Source organism: Periophthalmus magnuspinnatus, chromosome 15 (genome assembly GCF_009829125.3).
Source record: "Periophthalmus magnuspinnatus isolate fPerMag1 chromosome 15, fPerMag1.2.pri, whole genome shotgun sequence".
NCBI classification, from domain to species: domain Eukaryota; kingdom Metazoa; phylum Chordata; class Actinopteri; order Gobiiformes; family Gobiidae; genus Periophthalmus; species Periophthalmus magnuspinnatus.
Genome location: NC_047140.1, coordinates 5,690,812 through 5,716,302, shown reverse-complemented (window position 1 = coordinate 5,716,302; position 25,491 = coordinate 5,690,812). Strand labels below are relative to the sequence as shown.

At 41.0% G+C, this 25,491-nt stretch overlaps 1 protein-coding gene across 4 annotated transcripts in view; it reads left to right on the top strand.

The window, feature by feature from the left end:
* The window catches only part of pax2a (paired box 2a), a 37,729-nt gene extending 13,255 nt beyond the window's left edge, over positions 1-24,474 (top strand). For 2 of the 4 annotated variants that reach the window (XM_055227359.1, XM_033979625.2), the window contains 5 exons: positions 8,286-8,461; positions 12,042-12,162; positions 20,793-20,894; positions 23,455-23,541; positions 23,907-24,474. In XM_055227359.1, the coding sequence (XP_055083334.1) occupies positions 8,286-8,461; positions 12,042-12,162; positions 20,793-20,894; positions 23,455-23,541; positions 23,907-24,028 (608 nt within the window). In that variant the 3' untranslated portion in view covers positions 24,029-24,474. Of the gene's footprint in view, positions 1-8,285; positions 8,462-12,041; positions 12,163-20,792; positions 20,895-23,454; positions 23,542-23,887 lie in introns of all 4 variants that reach the window. The other 2 variants (XM_055227360.1, XM_055227358.1) reach the window with 1 other exon arrangement.
* Positions 24,475-25,491: the final 1,017 nt, after the last annotated feature.

Here is a 25,491-nt window from a genome sequence, read left to right as displayed (position 1 = left end):
TGTTCAATTGGTTACTCAGTAGGCAAGGTATTTTCAGGTCTACTAGGGTCAGGACTAGATTTTTATCAGGTTGTAACATTCAAAATAATAGGGCTATCACTCTACATAGGCCATGTTGTGAGTTGTGTCGCTATGTCAATCAATTTCTAGAGCGCTTGCCTTGAGTTGAAAAAACATAGCTTGGTTTTGAAATGGCTCCATAAAACATATTGTTAGATTAGCAGCGTTGAAATCGCTAATATTTTGTCAAACAGTTCAGCCACGGTTACATTTAGACATTTTTGCAGTATTCCCGCTGATTGCGACGGCCCCGTGCCTGACCTCCGGCAGGTTGATCTGACCTTAGCGGTAGTTTGTGGACGGCTCTGGGGAGGACAGGCCAGAATGGGGAGCTGCGGTGATGAATTAGCCCAGGAACGCCAAAGGTCATGAGCAGTGATTGTAGCGTGGGCGTGGGATGAACTAGCAGATGAGTACAACCAAATCTTAGGCCAAGACAGATTCTCAACAAATGCTCAGAAGCTTTCGTTAATAGAGGTTAATATCAGGCCTTTTGGATTGTGAAAAAATGCAGAAATTAAGTCTTTTAACTGAAGTCGTGATTTGTTTTATTATTATTTTGTTTTGGTGAAGTTGCTAGGTTAAGATACACTTTTTTTGACCCATCTTTCAATGCTTTTGGGGTGACCTGTCTAGATCTTGAGCGAGGCTTGATCAGGACTGTTGTAGCTGGAAGATTTTACCTATTGTGCATATTTTGGGTTCATGGGGAAACCGGAGTGCCAAGAGGAAACCCATCCAAAAATCCACACTGTTGCAAGTCATGGGCCTCGGACTCCAATCCGAGCGTTCAAATGCAAAGCGAAAAAGTCAGTGAAAGACAAATTGGCGCACCAGAAAATCGTTTCCATAGATGATACATAGATTCATGAAACAGCTATACTGAATTATTTACAAAAAATAAAAGAAACACAGAAAAACCCTGTCTGATATGTCTCCTCTTATAAGTGAAAGCCGGCAGCATATCTCTGACCACATATAACCACAGACGCTGAGCTAAGTGTATGGATTTGAACCTTTGCTTGACTAACCAAGCCAGTCCACCACAATGAGTCAATAGAGGATGACTTATAGAAAATAAATGCATCCAGGGAGGGGCGAGTAATGACGAGAGCTATGATGGCCACCGCGATGTTCTGTGCCGGAGTAAAGCCCGGGTTTGAGAAGGGCCACCGAGCGGAACACGGACACAAGAAGCTGTTAGGGGCCCCGACAAAAGGGCCCCCTCCTCCTCATACACACTCTCCCCTTACCTTGATCTCCAGGCTTATTTGAGCTAATTTGGATCAACAATATCTTTGCAACTCAGTCAACCGTTCACTTAATAAGAAGTCGGTTTAGAATCGCTTCCTTTCATGGTTATTTCTATTCTTGTATGTGGTTGTGTCTGGAGGTTGTTGTTCATTTCTGTTATATTCGGGGAGGCAGTTTAAATTCTACCAGTTGTACATTTTTCTATATAGCTCATGTTTAAACTAGCCTGGACAATACAGCATGGAATTCAGTCTGTGTTTTTAAAAAAAGTGAAGTCAGAAAACAAGTAAACATAAAGCTATCTATTAAGTTGCTTGCAGTGTTAGCATTTACGGTCTTAACTTGTCCTTTAGCAATAGCTCAGGGCATATTTTTTGCTCGATTTCTGCATAGCCCATTCTTACTTTAGAATTTGTTTATATTTAGGTTTAGTAAGCTATTTTTCTCCATTATTATTCACTAGTTATGACTGGATTCTCATGCTGAAATACTGATACTAAAAATTTCTTCAAAAATTGCAGTTTTTAAATAAAACTTTGACATTAAAAAAATACATTCTTTATATTTTAGTTATAATATATTAACAGATAATGGCACCAAGGTAAAATTCTTTATAGTAAAGGAGTTTCAATGCATTTTAATACGAAATGCATTGGTATATATCTGGATTGAAACAAAACTCAGAGTTTCACCCATCACTATTATTCACAACATATGAATTTTATCACAAGTCAAACAATTACAATGTCTCCTTCAACAGCAAATTCCTTTCTCATCCTATATGTACTTTTTGCCATTTGCATGCAACCCCATTCCTCCGCACTCCCTTGTAAACAGTGCACAATGAGACCCGTCACCCAAAATATAAGGAGCCGGGAATTCACTCAATGGAGAGGGAATCATGTCAGAGAAAAGTCAATTATGGCTCTGATGGCGGGAATTAATGGACCGCTGCATTACTCAGCTCCAGAAGGAGGCAGAGGAACAGGAGAGCGAAGAGAAAAAAAAGAACGAAAAAAAAAAAACCTAGGGGACTATTTAATTGCATTTCCGCAAATAGTCTTCCGCACACACACGCTCGGGACACCACTAAGCGACAACGCGGTCCGAAGATATTACAAACTCAAATACTTGTAGTGACGAAGGGCCTTGGCGGTTGCACGGGATATCAAATCAGCTGGCAGTCACTACACTGGTCGGCCGGCGCTAAATCGAATTAATAAAGCTCTTAAACACGCCACAACATAACATGATCTTAACAGCCACCACTCTCTCTCTCTCCCTCTCTTTCTCTTCCTCTCTCTCCTCCTTTCATCCCCCACCCTTCCACCTCTCTCCTTTCCGCTTCACAGCTTTCATAAATATAGCTAGCTTACAGCCTAGGAGTGCTCACCCTCTAGGTATATACCAGTCTGTTTATGATTATTATTTTCCTTAAGCCCGCGTGCATATTTTAAAACTGGCAAATAATATGCAATTTGTGCTCGGTATCGTTTCATTTCAAGGATGGTCAGAAAGAGTGTTGTACCTTCGGAGATAGCCCCATGTCATTGATTCGGTATGGTAAAGGTTGATTTGCCTTTCAAAGTACTCCCCCACACGCACCCTCCTCCCCCATTGGCTTCTTCTCTGTCTCGTCCTCAGTTATCTTATCAGAGGAACAGGGGAGATGAAAGGAGGACATGAGACGCCACAAAAGGACGTTAGCATACCCCACGGAGACAAAGCAAAACAGAACAAGCCTGCGTTTGATAGCACCTTTTGGTCACTGTAGCCACTGTGTGCGGATGGAGAGGAGGGGAGGAGCAGGGGGGACAGGGAGGGACTAAGTGATCATTTTCAGGTGGAACAAGGGTTAAATGGTGCAATATTGAAACTGATTTGACTGATGTAGAGGGTTCAGATCATGCATATGAAGACACTCCCTGTGCATATGTACAGCTTGTATATGATTATAATGCACCCAGTGAGAAAGCCACCTTTATAATTAGCTTTACATGCAACACACTCTATTGTAGCAGTTTTCTTTGCTCAAATAGAACTCACTTAAATAACCAATTTGACAGATTTATTTTCATTTAAACTGTGCATCTGAGGACAACACTCTGCCTTTGCTTAGGGACTACAGATGAAAATTACCATGTGTCTCTCTGGTCTGCACAATATATTAATTGTGCAACGTTCTTGTGAAATAAATACCTTTTAAGATGATTTCAGATGTCAGGAACTAACTATAGAAGGCCGCACAACTGAATTTTAATGTCATTTTGTTTCTATTACATTGTGAAACCTTGTATGACAAAAATACTATACTTTAAAAACAGAAAAGCTCCACAAACTCGTCCTGTTTCTTGTTTAAATCCACTTTGTAACCTTAGTGCTTCTGTATATTGCGCAAAAACATCTATAGATTGTGCAATAATGAGCTCAAATACCCCCAGCCTGGTATAGACAGTCCAGTATATATCCAACTTTACTATATAGAACTCATTTGTTCCCAGCACCAGGGATAAGGATTGTCTTGTTGTTTTTATCCCTTCACACTTTGGTGTTAAAACCCAGATACAAAGTTGTATGGTGATAGCGGGACTACCTGCCGAGCGCCCCACCAGCAAAGGGCTTGAAATCCACACACATTTCCAATATACACAAATACATATACACACAAATGTATCTGACAGCCAGTCTTCACACTCCACTGACACCCTCACTGTCAAAAAGGAGCGCTCTGATTTATTACAGCCCGCTGCGTGATATATGTCAAACATGAACGTCCTAATGGTGAATTTTCAAAAATAAGTGATTTACTGTTATTTCCGTCCAAAGGCTGAGTCAGTAGAGCATAAATCTCGATATAGATTTTATAGGTCATTGTGTTGACGTTGTTGAAAAGTACAGGGAGAATTTGTGCTCTGTTAGCAAAATTGGTGTTTTTTATAATAGGAAATGCAGTAACTTTAAAGTGGAAAACAGTTGGAATTCAATCAAAACTTTATCTGAAATTCTTTTAATGAGTCCAAGTACTGTAAATGTGTTTAAATGATGAGAAAGTGAAACATATATGAGCTTTTAAGGCAACTGTTGGTGTTGTAAACCCAAACCAGTGAGTTGCAGAGGCACACACACACAAAATCACTACATATTATGTTTGACGTTGAAATGGAAGATATTTTTCCAGCTTGCCACGAGAATAAAAAACAACTGAAGATCATTTTGAATAAGCATTTAACCACCATAAGGCAAGACACACTCCCAACATAACAATATAATAAGAACATATGTACGCACATTTACTGTTTGGAATTAATATATTGATTAATTTAATTTAATAATATACTAATAATTTACTTTTTATTGAACACAGACAATATACTATTTTATTGTACTACTATTGCTGGCCATGCAAAATATGAAGACCCCTCCACAGTGAATGACAAACACATTGTATTGATCGAGCGTGTTCTCAGATCAGCTGATACCTCATAATTAACGACTCTGTTTTGTTCCATACCACAGACAACAATTGACTTCCATACATCAACACTGCTGTGCCAGGCAAGCACAACCCCCAATCCTAGCGCAAGACAGAAAAAAATCTTTGTTAAAATGTTCCGTTATCTGGAAATAAAACATGTGACAAAAACAGTGCGAGAAGTAAGAAAAAACTCATTCTGCCGTAAATGTTCCACGTAGCTAAAGTCAATACATTTTAGCACTGACACCTACCCCCCTTCTCTTTAACCACCCCCCAGACCCAATTGCACTCCTCTATTCCATTCTCTCCATGGATCTATTTCGCGGTGCAAGTCAGGTTCATCCTCTGGCTTCAGCCATTGAAAAAAGGTCAAGCAGCCTAGCAGAATGGCAATAACGCCCCTGAAATGGTACCATCAGTGGAACATGATTGATCAATTGAATTCCATAGCACAGAAAAATGTGGGATTAAGTAGAGTATTATACGCACAATGAGTTGAGGCATGATGTTCATTCCAAGTTCATTTCGCCTCCCTCCTCTGCCGCCGGATCGGGCAATCAATAGCGGCCTTGCATATCATATATCACCGCCGGCTCGCCCAGGAGAGAACATAATCTGCTGCAAATTTAGAATGACAGATTTGTACGGCTACGAGCTAAAGCCCTCATCCGCTGTCGGCGCGGTTAACGGGAGCAAGGGAACGGGGAAGGGGAGGGGGTGGCGGTGGCTGGAGGTGGGGTCTAGGAGGGGTAAGGGACGTTTTCAGGAGGCCCAGGGTTTTCCGAGGGGCTTTTGTAGGACAGTATGAGTAATGCTGGAAAGTGGTTAGTTTAAGTTAGCGAGTTAGCAATGTGAATAAGGAAATAAATACAAATATTCTAGTGCAAATATTTGATGTTTTATAATATTATACTGTAAATAGTATTGAGAAAATGTCACCATAAAAAAGTAAATGTAGGCCTATGCTTCCTTTGCAAAATGGCGTACGTTGTTACCTAAATGCCCACCAAATTTCAGTTTCCAGATATATCCTCTAGATGCTGTTTATACGTAAAGCACATGTTTTGTTATCGCCTCAGTTCAGATATATATAGTAAAAGCAGCTCTCTTGAGGCTGTTGTTCGCTGTCTGCATCAAATTATAAACCATTTTATCAGCCAAGAATCAGGAAGTAGCACTGGCGCACTGTTAGCAAGGTAGTTGTTGTTAGCATTGGCGTATCAGCAAAAACTACGCTCTGACCTTTGAACATTCTGAAATGCGCTTATAATCTCATTGCAGTGAAGAAATAGAATATATAGTAAGTGAGGAATAACTTTGGACCACTGCAAACAGTTTAAAACGAACGACTTACGTTTTAAAAGACTTTTTACTCAAGTGATTCAATCTGCTGCACCATGAACGGTGTCTTTTAGATAGTCTCTTTGTGTCCTGATTCCCCTTTTGTGTGAATCTCCAAAGAAATTCTCTTATTGAAAACATCTTGGAAATGCTATAAAAGATTGTACCTTTAGCTACCGCAGATTTCTAGCGAGCCAAGGCAGAGCAGCACTGGCGCTTTCCGTGTCGGCTGGAGTTGATAGGGTCAGGGATCAGCCGCACACGGTGGACACGGACTCATTTGTTTATATAGAGTGTGAGCGAGTGAGGAAATGCATACGTTTGCCCCTGATGGCCCTTCCTCATCGGGCCCTTAGTAGCATCCCTCTACACTCCATTCTGTTCCCCAGCAGACAGGCAATATATGGGGGGATGGAGGGCCAAACGGGAAGGGTAATACGGAGGAGGAAATGGTACAGTTAAATAATGGCACTCCGCCGGCAGAATGAGAGCCTTCTAGACGTAATCGCCGGTCCCCGCTTTCCTCGCAGCCCTTCTTTTACAAGTATATATTTGCAGCCGAGGTAATCCATCAATTACCATAGGCCTATCACATGATGAGGGGGCTGATGGCGGGCCGTGAGGAGAGGTGCATCATGGGAGTGCTGGCAGGAGACACTTGAGATCAAAAGACTGAGAAGCGGCTTGTGCACGGTGACTCTAGTATATACACAGGGATTGAGTAAGGCTCTTTAATGGAAGTCGACTACTAATTAATACAAAAATAATTGATGAATGGTGATTAAGATTGTATCGCAGTGAACTTTTTGGTGTCACATTTTGCGAGTTGGGTGATGGTCTCGGGTTTACCTTACCTCCATGCGTTTTAGCTAGCTCATCAATCGCAATTTAGTATGCATTATGAGATTGTTGGATTTCAAATTGTGTTGGTTAAGATGTAGTGTGCTATTGTAGCCCCCAATGTTCAAAACTTATAGAGTGGAACATTCAGACAACATTGGTAATTGAACTAGTTTCCTAGACAGCATATTCAAGTGTGCCATAAAGACCTTTTATATTACACAAACATTTTTCTGCTATTCTTTTCATCTTTCAATTCCAGTTTCCACCCTCCTACTTCTAAATCTATTGTATTAGCAGCTGACTCCTGAAAATATTAAACTAGATCTATAATCAGATCCTAGATTCTATATTCTGCAGTGTGTAACTTTTATGGTGGGGGTCTTCCAGCTGCTTAAAGGGCCCTTATTATGCTTTTTTCTGATCTGTGTTATAATGTTATTTCCTCATCACAAACATACACAGACATGGAGTCATGTTTTGTTTCATTCATATTTTGTTTAGTGTAACTGTGTTTAGTTTAACTGACAAACCCTGCATATTTAGGCTGTTTTCTTTTTGCAAGCAGAAAACATGCCACCTAATGATGTCACGTGGTAATACAGGAAGTGCTCCACTGTGTTTTTAAACTCCACACACCTTCATTAGAATCATAATAATAATTTCAAAAACAAAAGGGAAAAGGAAGGTGTTAAATTGAAAACTACAGCTTGAAGGTGTATGGAGTTTAAAAACACAGTGGAGCACTTCTTGTATCACCACATGACATCACAAGGTGGAACAGAGTGTTTTGAGCAATTTGTAGACAGAATAATAATAAAGAGTTACTCAAACATGTTTAAATCAAACAAAACACAACTCCAGGTATGTTTTTGAGGCGGTAACAACATTCTAACATGGCTTAAAGCTCACGAGGGTCAATTTAGCATAATAGGACCTTCAACGTTATCCATTTCCATGAACACAAGCACTTAGCCAGATCTGTGGAGAGGCAAGCCCACTCAGTGTAAAAATGCAGTAAAATAAAATAGTCCTGTAACTGAATGTATCCAAGACTGAAAAATAAAATGCCATACGGTGGAACATTGTAAGAAAAGCAACAGCTCTCCAAGAAGACAAGCTAGTGGCGAACCATCCACCAGAAAAGTTACACAGTGCACCTTTAAGTAGCACTCCCCTTTAAATCCTCACATTTGGAAAACAGCATATTTCATTGTCAACAGTTTGGATCCATGCCTTAAAATGTTCACCTCTTCCACCTCTCCTCCGCTCCCCCTCCCTGTTTCCTTGTCTCCTTCATTGCCTGCTCCCTTAGATGGCTCGGATGGCTCAGGTCCAGGCAGCGACTCGCAGGGCAGTGTGGAGAGTCTAAGGAAGCACCTGAGAGCGGACGCCTTCACTCAACAGCAGCTGGAGGCCCTAGATCGGGTCTTTGAACGGCCATCTTACCCCGATGTCTTCCCCACCTCAGAGCACATCAAGCCCGAGCAGGTGAGACCCAAACTCCTTATCATGCAGCTCTTATACACTGCCAAGTTGATGCAAGGATAGCAGTGTTTTCCACCCATTTCCAGAACAAATTTGGGGTAAATAAAAACAAACACTGCACGAAATGAGAAAAACATATTCAGTAACTGTTTTGTATGGCGATAACGATACTTAATATACTTTTACAATTAGTTCACATATAATTTCTTCAGTTAAATTCAAGCAAAAACAGACCTCATGCCTTCATTTATTAGACAAACTGGGTCAAAATAAGACTAGACTAAACCATTTTACTTTGCAACATCGATATATTTGCGATATATTGTGCAGCCCTAATACAAACGTTGCAGGAATCAAGAGTGACTAGTTTGTTTTAAGTTTACCTAAGTTAACTTGCATAATAAGTGCCAATGTGACCTAGCGAGCTTCTGTCCAAACCAGGCTCTTTCAATGAACAGTTATTTTATTTTACTGTTTGCAAAGTGTAGTAAAATGACCCAACTTGCATTATACCTTCTTTTTAATGGAAGCGTCCAATAGGCAATAAACGTAACTAACTAACTAACTGAAAGAAGGTTGAAATGACCCCTTTCTTGTGTTAAGCTGGAAGAGGACATAGAGAGACACAATGAAATAGACCATGGGTAAATTAGACTAGCCACAAAGTAGAATAAATGTCCTCACATCCATCAGCATTGGCGTCTTGATAGAACACAACACTTTAAATGATTGATGCGTGATAGTAACTTATGAGAAACAGATAAACACATGCAAGTTCATCTCCCTGGTCTCATGCTCCAGCTCAGGGCCTATAAGCTCCTGCAGCGGATAACCTTTATTTACATTCATTAGACTGTTAAACAACAAGAGACTATTAATTCTTCCATTGAAACTCTATGTGGGTGCCGGTGGAGCCTTAGCTGTGGCCTAATTGAGTTCATTTTCATCTCTGCGCGATCGCGGCGAATTACAGCGGCGATAAATCAGGGGGACAGCCCCTCAGCCTGCTATACAGCCCCTAATGCAGCTAATTACCAAAGTGATTTCTACGGCAAGATCAATACCAAAACGAATTGGAAATGACTTGCAATCACAAAGAGTGCAGGAGAAGGTATTAAAAAGGCAAGACGAAGGTGGGGGGAGGGAGAGAAAAATGGCGTCGGAATGGTCCAGAAAAATCAGTTTTAATTTAATGTAATATTAATCAGGCCGCTTTGCCCCGCGCGCCGCCTTCCCTCTCGCTGTTTGCAGCACCCCCCTCCTTTTCTTAAACTGGTGAAAAGGTGGGATATTAGGCTATTAGGGGCTTGTCTGGTGTCTGCATCAAGGCATTAAAAAGCCATTTTGAAGAGGCCAAGCTGAATAGGCCTCATCCCTCCCACACTTCTGGCAGCCATGTGGTCAGGTCATTCAGGCCCCAGTGTGCTGCGCCACTCGCCCCCTCCTGCCCCCTCCTGTCCGCCCCAGCCCACTCCATCCCTGTCCCGCGCCGAACCTGGCCCTGCCCACAAGCCCATCTGCATAACAAAAAAATGGCCCAGCGGAATAGAGAGGAACATCCAGCCTTGTGCCAGGGAACAGTTGTAAGCAGACAATTAGAGTTTATCTGGGATAGAGGCAGACAAGGCTGGGGTCAGCAGCCAGTCCCCAGTGGGACAGCCCATTGGCCCATTGAGACAAACAGATGCACCCTGGCACAAACAGCGGGCGACACAAGCGCGCTTAGAGGGGTCAAGAAGTCCCATCCCATTACCAAACAGGATTTATCACATCTGCTAACACTGCGCTGACCGGAGATGAAAGAGCAGGGCACAAAGGACAGCCTTGTCTTGACCCCTCTTCAAGTTTGGAGCACAATATAATGAAGTCCCAGATCAGAAAGTACACACATGGATCAAGCTCTTTATAGCGTCCAAATAAATGATCAAAAATGTAGTGTAATTTAAGTGTAAATAAAGTTTTTGTAAAATATATCAATTTTCCTATTTCACTTGTTCTTTGCGAGTTATTGAACCCCAAATCCAATAGGCTGTACCATTAGTGAAAATAAGCTAATCTTCATATTGCTGCAGGAGCGATTTGAAGCAGTATACGCAATCTTTAGAGGTTGGCATCATGTAAATAGAATAGATTATACTGCCTTGTAAGTCTTAAGGGTTTAGGCCAGAGTCCAAGCATATTTATTGTAGAGTAGTGTATGTTCTACGGCCGCAAAATCCCTATATAAATGCAAATCAAATGAAATAATTCTTCATAATAAATGAATATCTTGGATGACAGATATTGACTCTATGTATATTATTACAATAAATATTAAAAAAACTACTATTTTTTTTAGACGTAGTTACAAGTTAGAATCTTGTTACTACAAAAAATGAATCGCTGACACAATAATCGACATTACATATAAGAATAAGGCAAAGTAAAACTAAAATATATCCAATTGTTCACCCTTATTTTCGCATTAACCCGTACAACCCACCATGACGGAATTCCCCCCCAACCACAGTACACTATACCAACTATTACACATAGCACTACATTTATGGATTTCTCCTGGCTTGCACAAAGGTTGATTTGGAGGTTGTTCTTTGCAGTTGAAAAAAAGCCCACAGCACCACATGTCTCTCCTGTAACAAAGCCCTGAATGTCTCCTCCCTTGACTGGTCACAGGGATGACTGCAGTGGAGCACAAAGAGCCAGCTGACACCCCGTCCTTTTCACGCCGCTCCCAATCCCGCTCTCATCCTCACCGCTTTTCTTTACCCCCTTTTCTGCACCACACAAGCCCTAATGCATGCATACATCACAGGTCCGGCTAAAGCGCAGGAAGCCCAGACAACGGGCCGGAATATTCAGCAGGAAGTACTTTGTAGACTGAATGGATCATAAACAGCTTTCCGAGAGTCACCAGGGGCCGGACTATAGACGTGCTTTATCCCTATAGTCGGCCGCAGAGAAAGTCGTGCACCAGACAATGGATGAAATTGTTGGGAGATGGTGGAATATCATTATTGTGTTGGGTGGAAAAACCTAATTACATGTTGTTGACAAAAGCAGCAATGTTTTTATGTAGTTTACATTTAGAAAGAGTAAGATATTAAAGAAAAAAACAAAAAGCTTTTCTATTGGTGCAACTAAATGTGACAGGGTATTTGCATGAAAAATGTGTTTTATCATCAAAAAACCTTTTATGTTAGGTTTAGCCGCAGCAAACAAGGCATATTTGGTAGCTCGTTATGCCAGATTTCCTTCGTTATCATTGGAATGGGCAGTGTAATTAATTTTGATGCTATCTGAACCAGCAACCGGTTTTTGGCTAGGACTTACGCTTTAGCTAAGATGGTCCTGACCAAGTTCTGGAAAGTTTTCCCGTTGCCACTGAAGAATTGGACAAATGCAGATAATTAATTCGTTAAACACTTAAATAGTACATAACATAAAAGGGAATAGAATACATTTGATTATAGTGAACTAAAATGATATCTTGGAAGATTCTTAGATGCACATTTTATCACAAACCTTTGGTCATGGCGTCTTGGCGTACCCCACTGACAGATTTCTGACTGTTGTCTTGTAACAGGCCAACGAGTACTCCCTGCCCTCTCTGAACGCCGGGCTGGAGGACGTGAAGCCCAGTCTCCCCACCAGCGCCAGCTCTGAACTGGCCTCCAGCGTGTCCCAGAGCTACTCGGTGGTGACAGGTACAAGCCCTCACACACACACAGACATACAAGAGCACAGCAGGGCATGGACATCTGCAGCCGAGTGGAGAGGCCGCTACATGGGCCGGCTCTGTACTCATGTGGCACACTTCCAAAGACTGGTTTTTAACATGCTTAGATAGTAAAAAAGTGCGGCTATGCTGGAGGTAGATTATACATGTACTACCATGGTGTTGGTTGTTTTGAAGTTGTTGAATAGGGTGATGTCGTTCTCTCAAATTTGGGTTCGAAGCATTTATTTCTGTATTGACTTTATGGTATTGTTATAAGAAAAATTCTAATGATTTTTCTTTCCATGATGTTTCAGAGTGATTAAAAATGGGCACTGTTGTCATAGCAATTAACAATTCATAACTGAATATTATACATAACTTCAAAATGTTGAAAAGTCCTCATAATGCCGTAAAACTCCTTATAATTTTGCTAAAGGAAACAAAAGTCCTCTTAATCTTGAAAAGTCCTCACAATGCGTTAAAGGAAACAAATGACGATTATATTGTCACTGAAACCCAAAAAAAAAAAAAAAAAAAAAAAAAGTTCTACTATTTTACCGAATCCTAAAATAAAGAATATCAGTATCAATAGTCACAGTAATTTTCATGTATTCCACAAGCGTCTTGACAATGTAAGTCAATGCTCCCTATGTAATATTGGTTTGTATAGGACACTTGATCATTATGCATACCTAACAAAAAACCTGCAACATCAATATGGCACTGAATACATTTTATATATCTGTTATTGCATGTGTTAGTACTAGGTTGTGAATAAGAAAAAAAAAACAACAACAGTGAATATGATGGTAAAGGCTTAAAATGTATTACTACAACTACTACAGATTTGTCAGGCTCTGGCCAATCTCATGCTTGCATATGAAGACACTTGATCTTATTGGGTGGTGTACACTGAATTCATGGTGGTTGGCAATCGTGAACTGGAAAAGTAGTTTTATTCTATGTTTCTTGTCTATTATTTATTTCAGTTTTATGCCATTTTATTTTTAGGAACTCCTACAAAATGGGCCACGATTGTATTTCAGTTGGAGACATTAGTACCGAACATTCAGCTTTCACATTTTCCGAGGAATTTTTAAAAATTCCCAAAAGACACATCAAAACATTGTCCGACCAAATGAAAACCTCTTCCAAGTCACTTTGTGTTTATTTCTGAGGGGACCTGGGGAGAGGCCATATATCATGAGAGCCCATTAAACGGTACAGGCCCTTCACACACGGCACAGCTCCTAACTGGCTATTGTGTTAGTCCGAATTGGCCCGCTAACAGATTGACTGGGAGCACTTCTCGTAAGCGACAGCTGCTGTTCTCGCCGTGACACCGCGTTGTCATCAAAGCCTATGATAGTCCGCTGATTGACACAGGCTGCAATAGCGCCGAGTCTGGCTGGCTGCCTTTAGCTGAGGAAAAAAAAGAAACAAAGTGAGTGAAATTCGACTTTTCAGTCCAACTTATGAAATGGCGCTCCAATTGGTAATAGCAGGTGTGGTGTATTGGATATCGCGAAGTGTCTGTATCACATATCGGGTTGTAGTTGCCTTTTTGTGCGCTGTCAGGCTTGATGGCTGTCTTGTTAATTGAAATATTGCTTCATTGTAGCGGGCTTCTTTTTCCCAGGGGAGGTTAGGTTTACTGGTGGTCACGGAATAATAATATGCCAGGCTTTTAATAAAAACTCCCATAATTATGCACTGGCTATCAAAGTCAATGAGTCCACTATGTGTGTGTGAGAGAGGGGGGAGTAGGAGGAGGAGGAGAGAGTGATTGAAAAAGTGCAGTGGTCAAATGATCCCTATAGTTTAGCGCTATGGGAAAAGAATGGGGCTCTTTTAACCGCGGGGTATGTGGGAGGTAGATTTGCCCCAGAAAGTTGGGCCTCCGGAGAAGAAAGGTGTGTTTTTGTCTTTGAGCGGGTCCGGGCTCCTCCCATGAAAGCAGGTCTCGGTCCAGGGAGCACACTCATAGCAGGTGGCCTCCACACAGCCACCTGGGGGCCAAGCAAGGGGCCCACCCTCCTCAAGTGATACAGCAGGGGCCACGGATACAAGAAGGTGCACAGAGCGAGATTATGACAACAAACTTTTGTGCTGTTGTTAAGAATGTGGAAAAAGACTGTGCGCTTGAGTGTAAGTCATTATAGGAGTTTTTTGTTACCATGGAGAAATTAATGTTGTAGCATTTTGCAGGATTGGTGATGCAACGAGTATCCATTTTTGCAAGTTTTTCTTGTCTTTTTTTTTTTTTTTTGCAAGAAATCTTTCCAAAAAGTTTGTTCAGTGTTTTTTATTTGGTATAGATATTAGTCAACCAATATAAACATTTCTCAGTAAAAGGGATGTGCTTTAACATGGCATTTGTCCATTAGATAGCACAATGTTTTTATATAGTCTATGTTTTCTGATTATTTCGTATAGCTCAGTGATCTGTAAAGGAAAGTCTGTCCCACGCAAGATTTTTTAACACTTTATAAATCTTGGGCCACCATTCTTAAGGCCTATTCATAAACTGGCATTTTAAATTCACTGGCATGACAATGGACACATGTATCATAAACACCAAAAAACAACAACTGAAGATTCAAAAAGATGTCTCTTAGTTGACAGATTAAAACACACTTTTTACCATCATTCTAAATGTGTCCAAGAATCATAAATTAGACCAATATAATTTCCCCACTAAACTTTTATGATCTCATTTGATGTAGAATAACTCATAAGGAATTTCATTGTGGCACTGCATAATAGGACTTTTCTGCCATTAAGCCAACCCTGTAAATAGGATTGTGCGCCAAGTTTGGAAAAAAAAACACACCAAATTATCTCCTTCACTTAGGATGCCATCCAATTATCAATAAATTATGCTCTCATATCGAAGGGAGCAATGAGATTAAATTCATTCTTGAAATGTTTTTCAGCTCCCAATTAAAATTCATACAGTTATTGATCTTGTTGATTTTTATGCCAGCAAATTTGCATAATCTATTAAAGACGAATGATTAATGAAGTACTTTGCTTTCGAGGGCGCCATAGCAAGTAGCAATGTCGGATATGTTTGCTTGTCCTCTAATAAGGCGAAGATACTGTTACCTAGGAACGGGGGTGGCAACACTGGCACCAAAATGCAACAATAGAGATTAGCACGAGAACCTGGCATTTACAAATGGCCCCACACTACGGCAGACAATAGCACTGGAGCAATAAAAATACAGTAATGAAGCAGTTTAGTAAGAAGACAATGCGCAATATTTCTTTATGCGTTACCATTTATTTTACCCCCTAAAGAGCAGCGCGACAAAGTTAGCTTTCTAACGGCGTGCTGATTATGGTAAATTGTTCAGTGTATATTTTAGGAGGGAAAAATCCATTGCGTTTCAGTAGCAGTAAAATGGCATTTGGATGCAGAGGCTAGCACTGGGCTTAGTTTTGTGCTATTCTGGCAGCGCTAACCCTGGGCATCGAAGCAACAGCTAAAACTGGCCCAACATTCAAATTAGAAGTCTGGACAAATATACAATTTTAGTTACATTGAACTCTACTGAAAAAGCCTTTAACACAAATCAGTCTGAAAAATACATTGTAACACCAAAGTTCAAAATACTAAATCAAGTCCATTCATGCAAGGGTTGGTAGTTCGTCATTGTTCAGAACAAGGCCAAAAAGGTTGCTGTTAATTTTCCAAGCACAGAGGGTCAGAGATTAGTCAAAACCATTAATTAAAAAAGGGGCGGGCTTTTTAAGACTGCTCTTCCCCAATTGGCTGTTCAATATTTTAGATAGTTTACATCTCTATGTTTTCTGATTGGTCAAAAGTATATTCCAATACATTCAGAATTGGTGTACTTGTTCCATCCCATCCAAGGCATTATTTTTAATCAGTCTTATGTTGTTGTGGGGGGCTGGGTGTCAGCTACCCCACTTTCCTGACCAACTAACCTACTTCCCTTCTATATCTCCTTTTACATTGATAATAGCATCACCACCACACCCCATTCTTAGCTAGCATTACACCATTAGCCCCTTGCCTGTGTTCTCTCTTGGGCCTTTGCAGCCTCCTAACCCGCAGTGCCTTCTCACTGTGAGGCCCGGTGACAAACGGCTTGTCTCAGCTCTGTTAACGCCGGCAGCCTCCAGCTCGGAAATTAATGTTTATATCACCCCCCACAATAGCACACTAACCTTTGAGCACACATTTGATAATGAATGGCTTTAAACCTGCACATGGGGGGTAGCCATAGCCGTGGTGGCAGCACTGTGAGATTTGAGCAATTTGGACCCCGCAAATATTCTTTACCGACTCGCCAATTCCATGCCGTGTGATTGTTCTTTTGTTCCTTTTCCCGTTGTAAGTGGTTATAAATTACCCCGCCGACAATGCAGAGGGGGGTAGAGACAGAGATTTAACCGGGCCGCACTTGTAGCGAACGCCAATGTGTCCCTGCCAAGGTAAAATGAATTCCCGATAGATTCCGGTGATGACTTTGCCCTAGCTGCGCAAAAGGAGACGGAGAGAAAAGTTCACAGTAAATTGAATGGCAGTGCTGCAAAATAAGACGGCACAGACAGTAGCTTAGATGCTTAGTGTATGTTTAAAAGCTATGTGCTCACTGTAAAGAGAGCTTTGTGCCTTATTTATTAGCTTAAAGAATGAGCCTTCTCGAAACTACTGGTGGTGGTTAGCTCCTCCTGTAGCCATAGCTGTCATGGAGGCAGACTGGGGACACGTGGCTGCCATTCTACGTGAGTCACACTCCCGTAGTTAGAAAGGGATGGTGGATGAAGTAATTTGGCAAAAGGCACAGCAATGACGTCGAAGTTTTAAGTATAAAAACAAAGGACACAAAATAGTTTGTATAGCAGTGTTATGTTATTAACAGCTGGAATTCATAATAAAGAAGCACATGACTCCCCCTGCTGGGAAATAATATATTTGTCCAGTGTTTTTCGGCAAAAGTAAAATAAATTCTTGAGCATTATTATAGTAGGCCATCCTTGAGAGTGTAGCTTTGAGCAAACTTCCCAGTAAATTGAATAGCACCATTGGAAAACAAGACAGCCCTGCCGACAGTACTTTACCAAGATTCCTCGGTGTACGTTTAGACGCAAAATGCTCACTTGAGAAAAGGGTGATGTAGCTATATCCGTTGGCATCAGTCAGGAGGGCGCTGTAGGTTGCTAACAGTCCATTTCTATGCTTGATGGGATCTGTAGACATCGGTATCCACGCTGGAGACAGATGTTTTGAGAAGTCTATAGCTTCTTGCACTCTTTGCGAGATATGTTTGCCGGAGGAGGAGAGTCCCCAAGGACCTTGAGTTTATCTTTCATCTCCATCATCAGGAGCTGGCTGCTCTGACAGGCTCTCCCTTTAGCCGCGCTCCAGCCGCACCGCCGTCTCTGGGACAATAAGCAGCACCATGTCTGATTAGTTTCAGAGTTCAGTGGGCTTGAACGCAGGGTTGGTATCGGTTGTTGTTGTTGTTGTGGTGGTAGTAGACACCCTCACTCCCCCTCTCCATTCTGGTGTGTTTGACAACAGTTGCTGAAGTGATTGGGAAACAGAACCATACAGTATCCAGGCAGGCACACGTAGAGAGGTCAGTAAAGTTTAAGTCAATGTTTTAGAGGCTGTAGAAGGTTAGTAGTTCAACTATGTGTTGGTGACTGAATTAGGTGTTAAGCATTGTGTTGAGATTATGGATTGGAAAAGAGTTAATAATTTGCTCAAAAAGCAAATTATTGTGGAAATGTACATACAGTGGGACTTTGTCTTTTGAATCACAAGCTTGTACCCAGCAGCAATTGTTTACTTGTTTGAGCAATGATATACATAATACAATATTGTTAATATTAAAAATTAAGGTATTTTTGGATCATACTGTGGTTAACCACATTTGAAATCTCTAAATACTACCATACCACCGATTGTACACTTCTGAATCGCAGCTTCAGTTTAAGACATTGCATTGCTCTGCTTTATGTGGTCAAAGGGAAGACAGTATTTGTGTAATTGCACCATCCCTGTCTAAATCTACATGAACAGCTCCCAGTGACAGGAAGAAAGCTTTCCAGAGAATAGCCGAGGTGGAGGTCTCTCTGGGAAAGCAGGCAGTTCCATGAGCTGTGGCAGGAGGTCCATAGGGCTGACAGGAGCGCACCCCCTTCTATAGAGCGGGCCTTATCTTAATGAGGAATCGCAACACACAGTGCTGTTGTAAAACAACAATGATGTGGGAAGCAGCTAATGAGGCTATCATGGTGTCGGGAAAGAGCCATCTCTCCCCACAGGGCCCCGCGACCCCCGGTGCACAGGCCGCACAGAGCTGGCATTGACTGCACAGGTTGGACATTCACACAGGCTAAAATGAGAGATGCCAGCGCTCATCAGCAGAATCAGATCACAGCGCGGTGTTCTGAAGTGTCTGCGGGACAATTGTTCTCCTATTTGTGGGAGTGATCGTGTTGTGAGAAAGCAGCCGTGAGATGATGTTGTTTGTTTTCCAAAACCTTGGGGAAATTCTTTATGCGTTTGAGCTTGATTGATCAGGCGCGATGTGTTGCTGCAACATTTCACCGGTGTATGTTTCCACTTATACGAATGAGTTACTGCTGGCTGCATATGAGATTATTATTACAAGCTATGTAAATGAACAAATCAACTGTGTATCTGCTTAGAATTCATATACAATACAATCAACACTTAGCTATAGTTAAGAGCAAAAACTTACGCTGCACAACTTCTCGAACTCTGTGAAAGATAGTCCAACGCTTTCCCTTAATTTCACACCAAGGGCCCGGGGCTAGCCTTAATTCATGTCACAAATCTGCAAAGCATTTGGTGCCCGTCTCCGGCTGATTTATTGCGCCGTAGTGTGTACTCAGCTCTGTGCCTGACGAATGTGCAAACTTTCTTTTTCTCTGGCGGCTGGGAGAGATTTGTCAGCGCACAGCCTCTCCCTCTTGACCATTTGCTCCCATTCATCTCATCTCATCTGAGTAAATGACTTGAGCGGTCGTGATTGAGTGCATGTCTACATCACTTTTCCTTTTTTTGTTTTTTGTTTTTGTTCTTGGACTGTGGACCTCCAGACCCTCACCCGTCCCGCGCGTCCTCCATGTGTGCAAAGCGCGAGCCCCACGAAGCGTCCTTTGCCCCCTACACCCCCTCCTCGCTGGGGGAATCGGCCTTAGCTGACATCATGCCCCAGCAGTCCAGCCTGTGTGTAGAAGCCCGTACTCCCAGCTACCATGGTTCCTGCTACAGCCAGTATGCCAGCCAGCACTTTATAGCAGGTACTACCCCAAATAGGCCCCGTAATGATCATGTACAATGCTATTATTGACCAAACTGGAAGAACGTAGGCGTCTTCTACCCATGGATGTGTTTGAACAAAGGTTTAGCAATGCGTGGTAAAACTATATCAATTTACATTACTCAGCTTTGGCAATGTTTTACTTATTTTTATTTTTGGGGTAGCGTCCATGCTAACTAGCTGTAGTAATCAGTACAGCTACTAGTTAAGTTTAATATAGAAGTAATAGAATTTATGAGTACTTCCAACAATGGATTATTTCTACTTCTACTTCTACTAAGTATTTTTCAACAGGCCCTCAGAATGGTATGCCCCTCCTGACTTGCCATATCAAATATAAAAAAATCACCTTTTCGCAACAAAACGGCAACTAAAAATCCTATTTGCTTCCCATTTCTCCATAATCCACACTCTAGGCTCATACAGTAGGAGCGCTGATTGACAATAGCTGTGTGGTTGTTGGGTCAGCATGGCCTCATGACAGCCCGAGGTGTGGGTGGCACCGTTGGCTTTGCCCAAACAGACCATATAGGGTGCTGCAGAAGCGGCCTTGTCCTGGGTGCCCCTTCGGTCCGAGCCGGGCCAGAGCTGTCACTGTTAATTAGAGAGCTGAATGAGGAGCGTGGGGCAAAGAGGTCCTCCATAGTCCTGATGCTTCTGTCAGGATTTAAGAATAGAACAGTGATTGTGACACAGGCTGTATACTTTAGGAAGTTGATTTAAAAAGGTTTTCTAACATACATGTGTGCAGATTATTTTTGATTGACATTTCTGGTTGCATACACTCCGCTTGAAGAACAATGAGACGTTTGTTGCTATAGGCTAGAAAACAGTTCCATGTATTTATTTTTGCTACAGTGCTAGCTTGATTTGTGGTGCGTTTACTAGATCACAGATGGTCACACTGGTTTGCATTTTGATTTTGGGTCATAGCAGAATGGTGTGGATCATTGCAACTTTTGCTATTCTTGAGTCAGTTGTGTCAGTATGTAAGATATGCAAATAGTGGTTTTCATATTGTAAAAAGTGATGATGTCATACTGCCAGATTTGGGGCAAGAGACACTTTATTTATTATATGGTACTTGAAATTCACAAATGTTGAAGCTGATCATTTCTGTTGGTGACTAGACCCTAGAACTTGCTGTACTATACTGTGCTGAATGTTCTGATGTCACTCATGCTCACTCGTGTAAAGAGATATTGAGAAATTGCTAGCTTGCATTTTTAGCATACAACACTTGAAGCATCCTCCTAAGTCTTCCATTTCTTTCTGTGTCTCCCAGGTCGTGACATGGCCAGCACAACTTTACCTGGATACCCTCCCCATGTGCCCCCCACAGGACAAGGCAGCTACCCCACCTCCACGCTCGCCGGAATGGTTCCTGGTAGGTGTCCCTTACTCTTTTTACGACGCCATTAATTATAGCTTTACCACTTTTATTATGAGCAGAAAGTCCCCTTCAGTTAAAAATCTTAAGGTCAACTGCACGCTAAATAACTCACCTGCTATACGGGATGCATAATGTGGAAAAAGCAGCAGTTTGGTCTGGCTGCGGCTTCGTTATCCGTGTGGTTAGCGTGCGGTTAGGCGGACATTAGCCGTACTCGATAAGGCGATCACCGCAATCAGTGGCCGTGAGATAGGACAGTTCCTCTCAGTTACACTCCAGCTCCCAGCGCTTATTAGCCTCCGCCGTGTCCACATGTCCACATACGCGCACCACTAGCTAGCACACAGCCCCGTCAATAAACACTGGTGCTGGTCGGCGCGCCTCTCCCTGGACACCCAGGGCTGCCCGAGCATATCTCTTTCCCCTCTACTTAACCCGCAGTTCAGGTTCACAGCAAACAGTTAAGGGTCAAAACACAGAGGCGTGGAGGGCCTGTAAATATTTAAATCACTATCTCTCGAAGGGAAGAGCTCCGGTTACAACAGCGGCAGGCGGTGAGGATGCTACAGCTGCTGCCCGAGTGAGGAGATGTCACAACCTAAAAAAACTCTTGTCAAAATCATGAAGGGACAAAGCACATTGAGCTGTAAAGCTAGCAAGAAAAGGTGTTCAACAAGGGGACATGTTGAGTTTGCCATAGCGTAACAATCTTGTTTTGCAGCACAGATTACAATACAGTGAAATACGTTTAGGCCACCACATGATTTGAGCAGAGAACAATCAGTTCTTCCAATTACAGAACTTAACCATTTCAAACATGGTTGATATATAAGAAGTAGAGTAACTTACCGAAACACTCTATACAAGAGAAGTACTTAAAATACTGTAATGCACAAAGTAATAACCTGTTTTCCAACATTATTGCTATAAGAAGTACCATTTATGCAAGTTTAGGAGTTAAAATACTGGAATATAAAGGGAAATACATTAAAGCCATGACAGGATTTTAAGCACACAGCATCAGTTCTTCCCTTTTTACTTTACACTTTTTTAACACTCTTTTAGGCTTAAATATAAATGTAGTAACTTACTGTAAAAAACCTTACTTGCAAATGTAATACTTGAAATATCGGAATGCAAATAGTAATGTTTTTTTTTTTTTCAAAAGTGACAGGGCTTACATCTATACTGCACGAATACAGATCTCACTGAATAAATTTACAGTCAGAACAAGTAATGCATTGGAAATGACTGTATTATTTAAGTCTTAGAACTCTGAAGCATAGACTGGATCTGTTTATACAGATGTATGATCCTAAAAAAAAGTCTTTTCAACATTGAATTACATTGTTGGGACCTGCAAATGTAAGAAGATTTAGAAGTACAATTCCTCAATGTTTGTGTTATATACATAATTAACAAAATTTAAACCCACATTATCCTGTATATTCTTTTACTACTTCCCGGTATTTTTACGGTAGCGGCACAAATACATTAAACACCTCCTAATTATGAGGACAGAGCTGATAGCAAACAGTCAGGCAGAACGCTAAGCAGCTCTTATCCGCTCCTGCTGGATTCCCTTTTCATCTCCTGTCCAACGACTTCGATTTACCGTGCGGCCCCCAAACACTGTTAAAGCAAAGGCCATTCTTCAGCCGACCCATATAAAACCTGGCCTTTATAGTCTCGTAAAAGAATGAAACGTGTGGACCCACAGCACTGTGCCTCCTCCTGCCCCTCTTCTAATGCGCACAATGGTTGAAGAAGAGTAGGAAATAAGAACTGGAGAAATATTTAACCGTGTTTTGGTGTTCAGCTGAATTACAGTAAAGGGATGTACTCAGATACTCGGATCTGGCATTGCTGTTTAGTTAGAGGAGTCTATTGTAAAATTGTAAGTAGGTTAAAAAAAAAGTTAATGACATTTTAGTTTTCAGTTTTCTGTTTCACAAAATTTCAAATTCGATTATATTACTAAGGAATTGACTCAGTACTCCATCTCAATTACAATACCACAGTGAAGATGAAAAATGCTACTTTTTAAATAATAGAATGCAATTTTCAACACAAAATAATACTACTTTCTTTATGTTACCATGAGGTCTTCCAGTATCGCTCAAATGCATACTATAACTGTTCAGGAAAGTTCAATTTTTGTTCTGTTAATGTGATTTTTTGCATTATCTATACTCTGTCAAATGAGTATCTCGTTTTGATTTTAGTTTTACTACTGATTAGTATCTGATTCTTGATAGTTTTGGCAACCCTAGGTCATGCATTTAACCTAGGGTTGCCAAAACTTTACTGTAGCAAGACGATGCATTTCAAATTACCATTATACATCTTACCAATTGTTTATTTGGGCAATGCAATGTTACAGTTTCCCCCATACATAACTGTATATAGTTTGCCTATAGAAAAGACATATTCCTTCTGACATGTGATTTTTAAAAATACATTCAATACTAAAGTACTGACATAACGCATGGGTACATGATGTGATATTTAGAAATGCCTCACTCATAATGGTTCTATTGTGTGTGTCTCACAGGAGGAGATTTTTCTGGAAACCCTTACTCTCATCCGCAGTACACCACATACAATGAAGCATGGCGGTTTAGCAATCCAGCATTACTAAGTAAGTGGAAATAAACTACTATGTAAAGGACTATTAGCTCTGTGTTCAAATTTTAAGCTAACAATTTTGATTTACTTCAGTATAAAAGCACTACTAAGAAATAGCAAAACATGTGGCCTTTAAATTGTTTTGCTGGTAAAGAGAATATAATTCTAGACATGTTTCTATACTTTATACATGTATTTACTTTATAAAATAAAAAAAAATAAAATAAAATAAGAATGCATTATAGTATTTCTCTAAACCATAGCTAAAAGGCCTAATGTGTCTTCTCAGAGCAGGAGCTGTGTTGATACTATGTCTGACCTCATGGATTCCAACGGCTCGTTCTTCTGTTAACTTTCAGGTTCCCCTTATTATTATAGTGCCGCATCCCGTGGCTCCGCCCCTCCCACTGCTGCCACTGCCTACGACCGCCACTAGTTACCACGGCGACCAGCTCAAACTGCAGGGCCACGGCTTGGGCCTCCATATTGTCCCCGTCTGAGCAACACTTGAGGTCAAAGGGAGGCAGAGGAGCGGAACGCATTCACGGACGCAGTGGTCATGTGACTGGCAATGAGGAAGAGGGAAGCAGGAACGGAGCAGCGGCGCCTAATTCACACTTTGGGTCTAAATTAAAGGGGAACTGCAAGTGATCAGACCTCATCGCTCTCTCAAAGGCCCGAACATTTCCAAGAATGACTTTAAGAGATTATATAAATATATATATTATAAAATATTAATTGAAGACAAACAGTGTGAAGAATACCATGTGGAAAAATGTTGTGGGTTTTTATTTTTGTTTCTTTGTTGCTGTTGTTGTTGTTGTTATTTTATTCATAGTTCTTCACATTCCTGTACACAATTAAGCACAGGCTGTATGCGAAACTGCTCCGTAGTCACCACATGTTGTTTTATGGTAGTTAAGCCACTTTGTAACAACAATCATTTGGAGCGCACTTTGCTACTGTCACAATCACACGGTAGAGCAGTACTATAAATTTATTAAAACTGAATTTATAAAAGGCAAAAATAAGTGTATTAAAAATTATTTAGACTTGGAAATGCTAAACTTTAACTACCTCTAGTCTATTGAATATTAGCTCATTGAAACTACTGCTGAAGTAAACATTTGCTAGCTTAGCAAATAGCTTAGCTTGGCTCCTGCATTTAACCATTATGGTCCAGGAAGTCTTTTAGTAGTTGATTACAGCAGTTTACAGCTAAAATGTACTGTCACAAAAGTTACCTTACTTAATTTTAACCAGAAAAATCCCAACTAAACAATACTGCTGTATGTTTAGCTTATATTAACATGTTGGTGATTCTGGAGTAGTTTCACATACAGCCTGAATAATTTTGTGCTCTAATGCGAGAGATGTCCAAGGGAGATGGTTCCATTGATCAAACTTGAACCAATGTTGTGGATTCCCAATATTATAATAATAATTAACAAATGCCAGCTATAGCCAGTCCCATTGGCTGCTCTGGTGCATTGACTAGCCTACATCTGCTCCCATTCCACACCTGGCATGTCCTGGCAGCAGCATCCTCCCTATGGAAAACAATCACATGTAAAAATGTAAATCATTTGTCGAAAACCACTGTAGTTATCCCAGAGTTTAAATTATTTTTTGTCATGTAAAGATGTCTGAACTGTTTCTACTCATTCCATCCATGCATGATTTTTTTGCACTATAACTTCTGTTTTGATTACATTCACATACATTTACCTCTCCAGCTGATTTGGAAAGTTGCATCAGGCTCGATTACGTCAAACTGGACCTCTTTGGACATAAATTTCTTAGCTGACAAATTTTAATCCAATTCATTCAACAGCAAAGTCATACCACTAGATGCCTACACAGTTAAACAAGCTTCTACAATTGCCTTACAAACCCAATTTCTTGCCTGTTTAACGACATCAATTCCGTATTTGCCACCTCCCTACGCAACACTTTCTCTTTT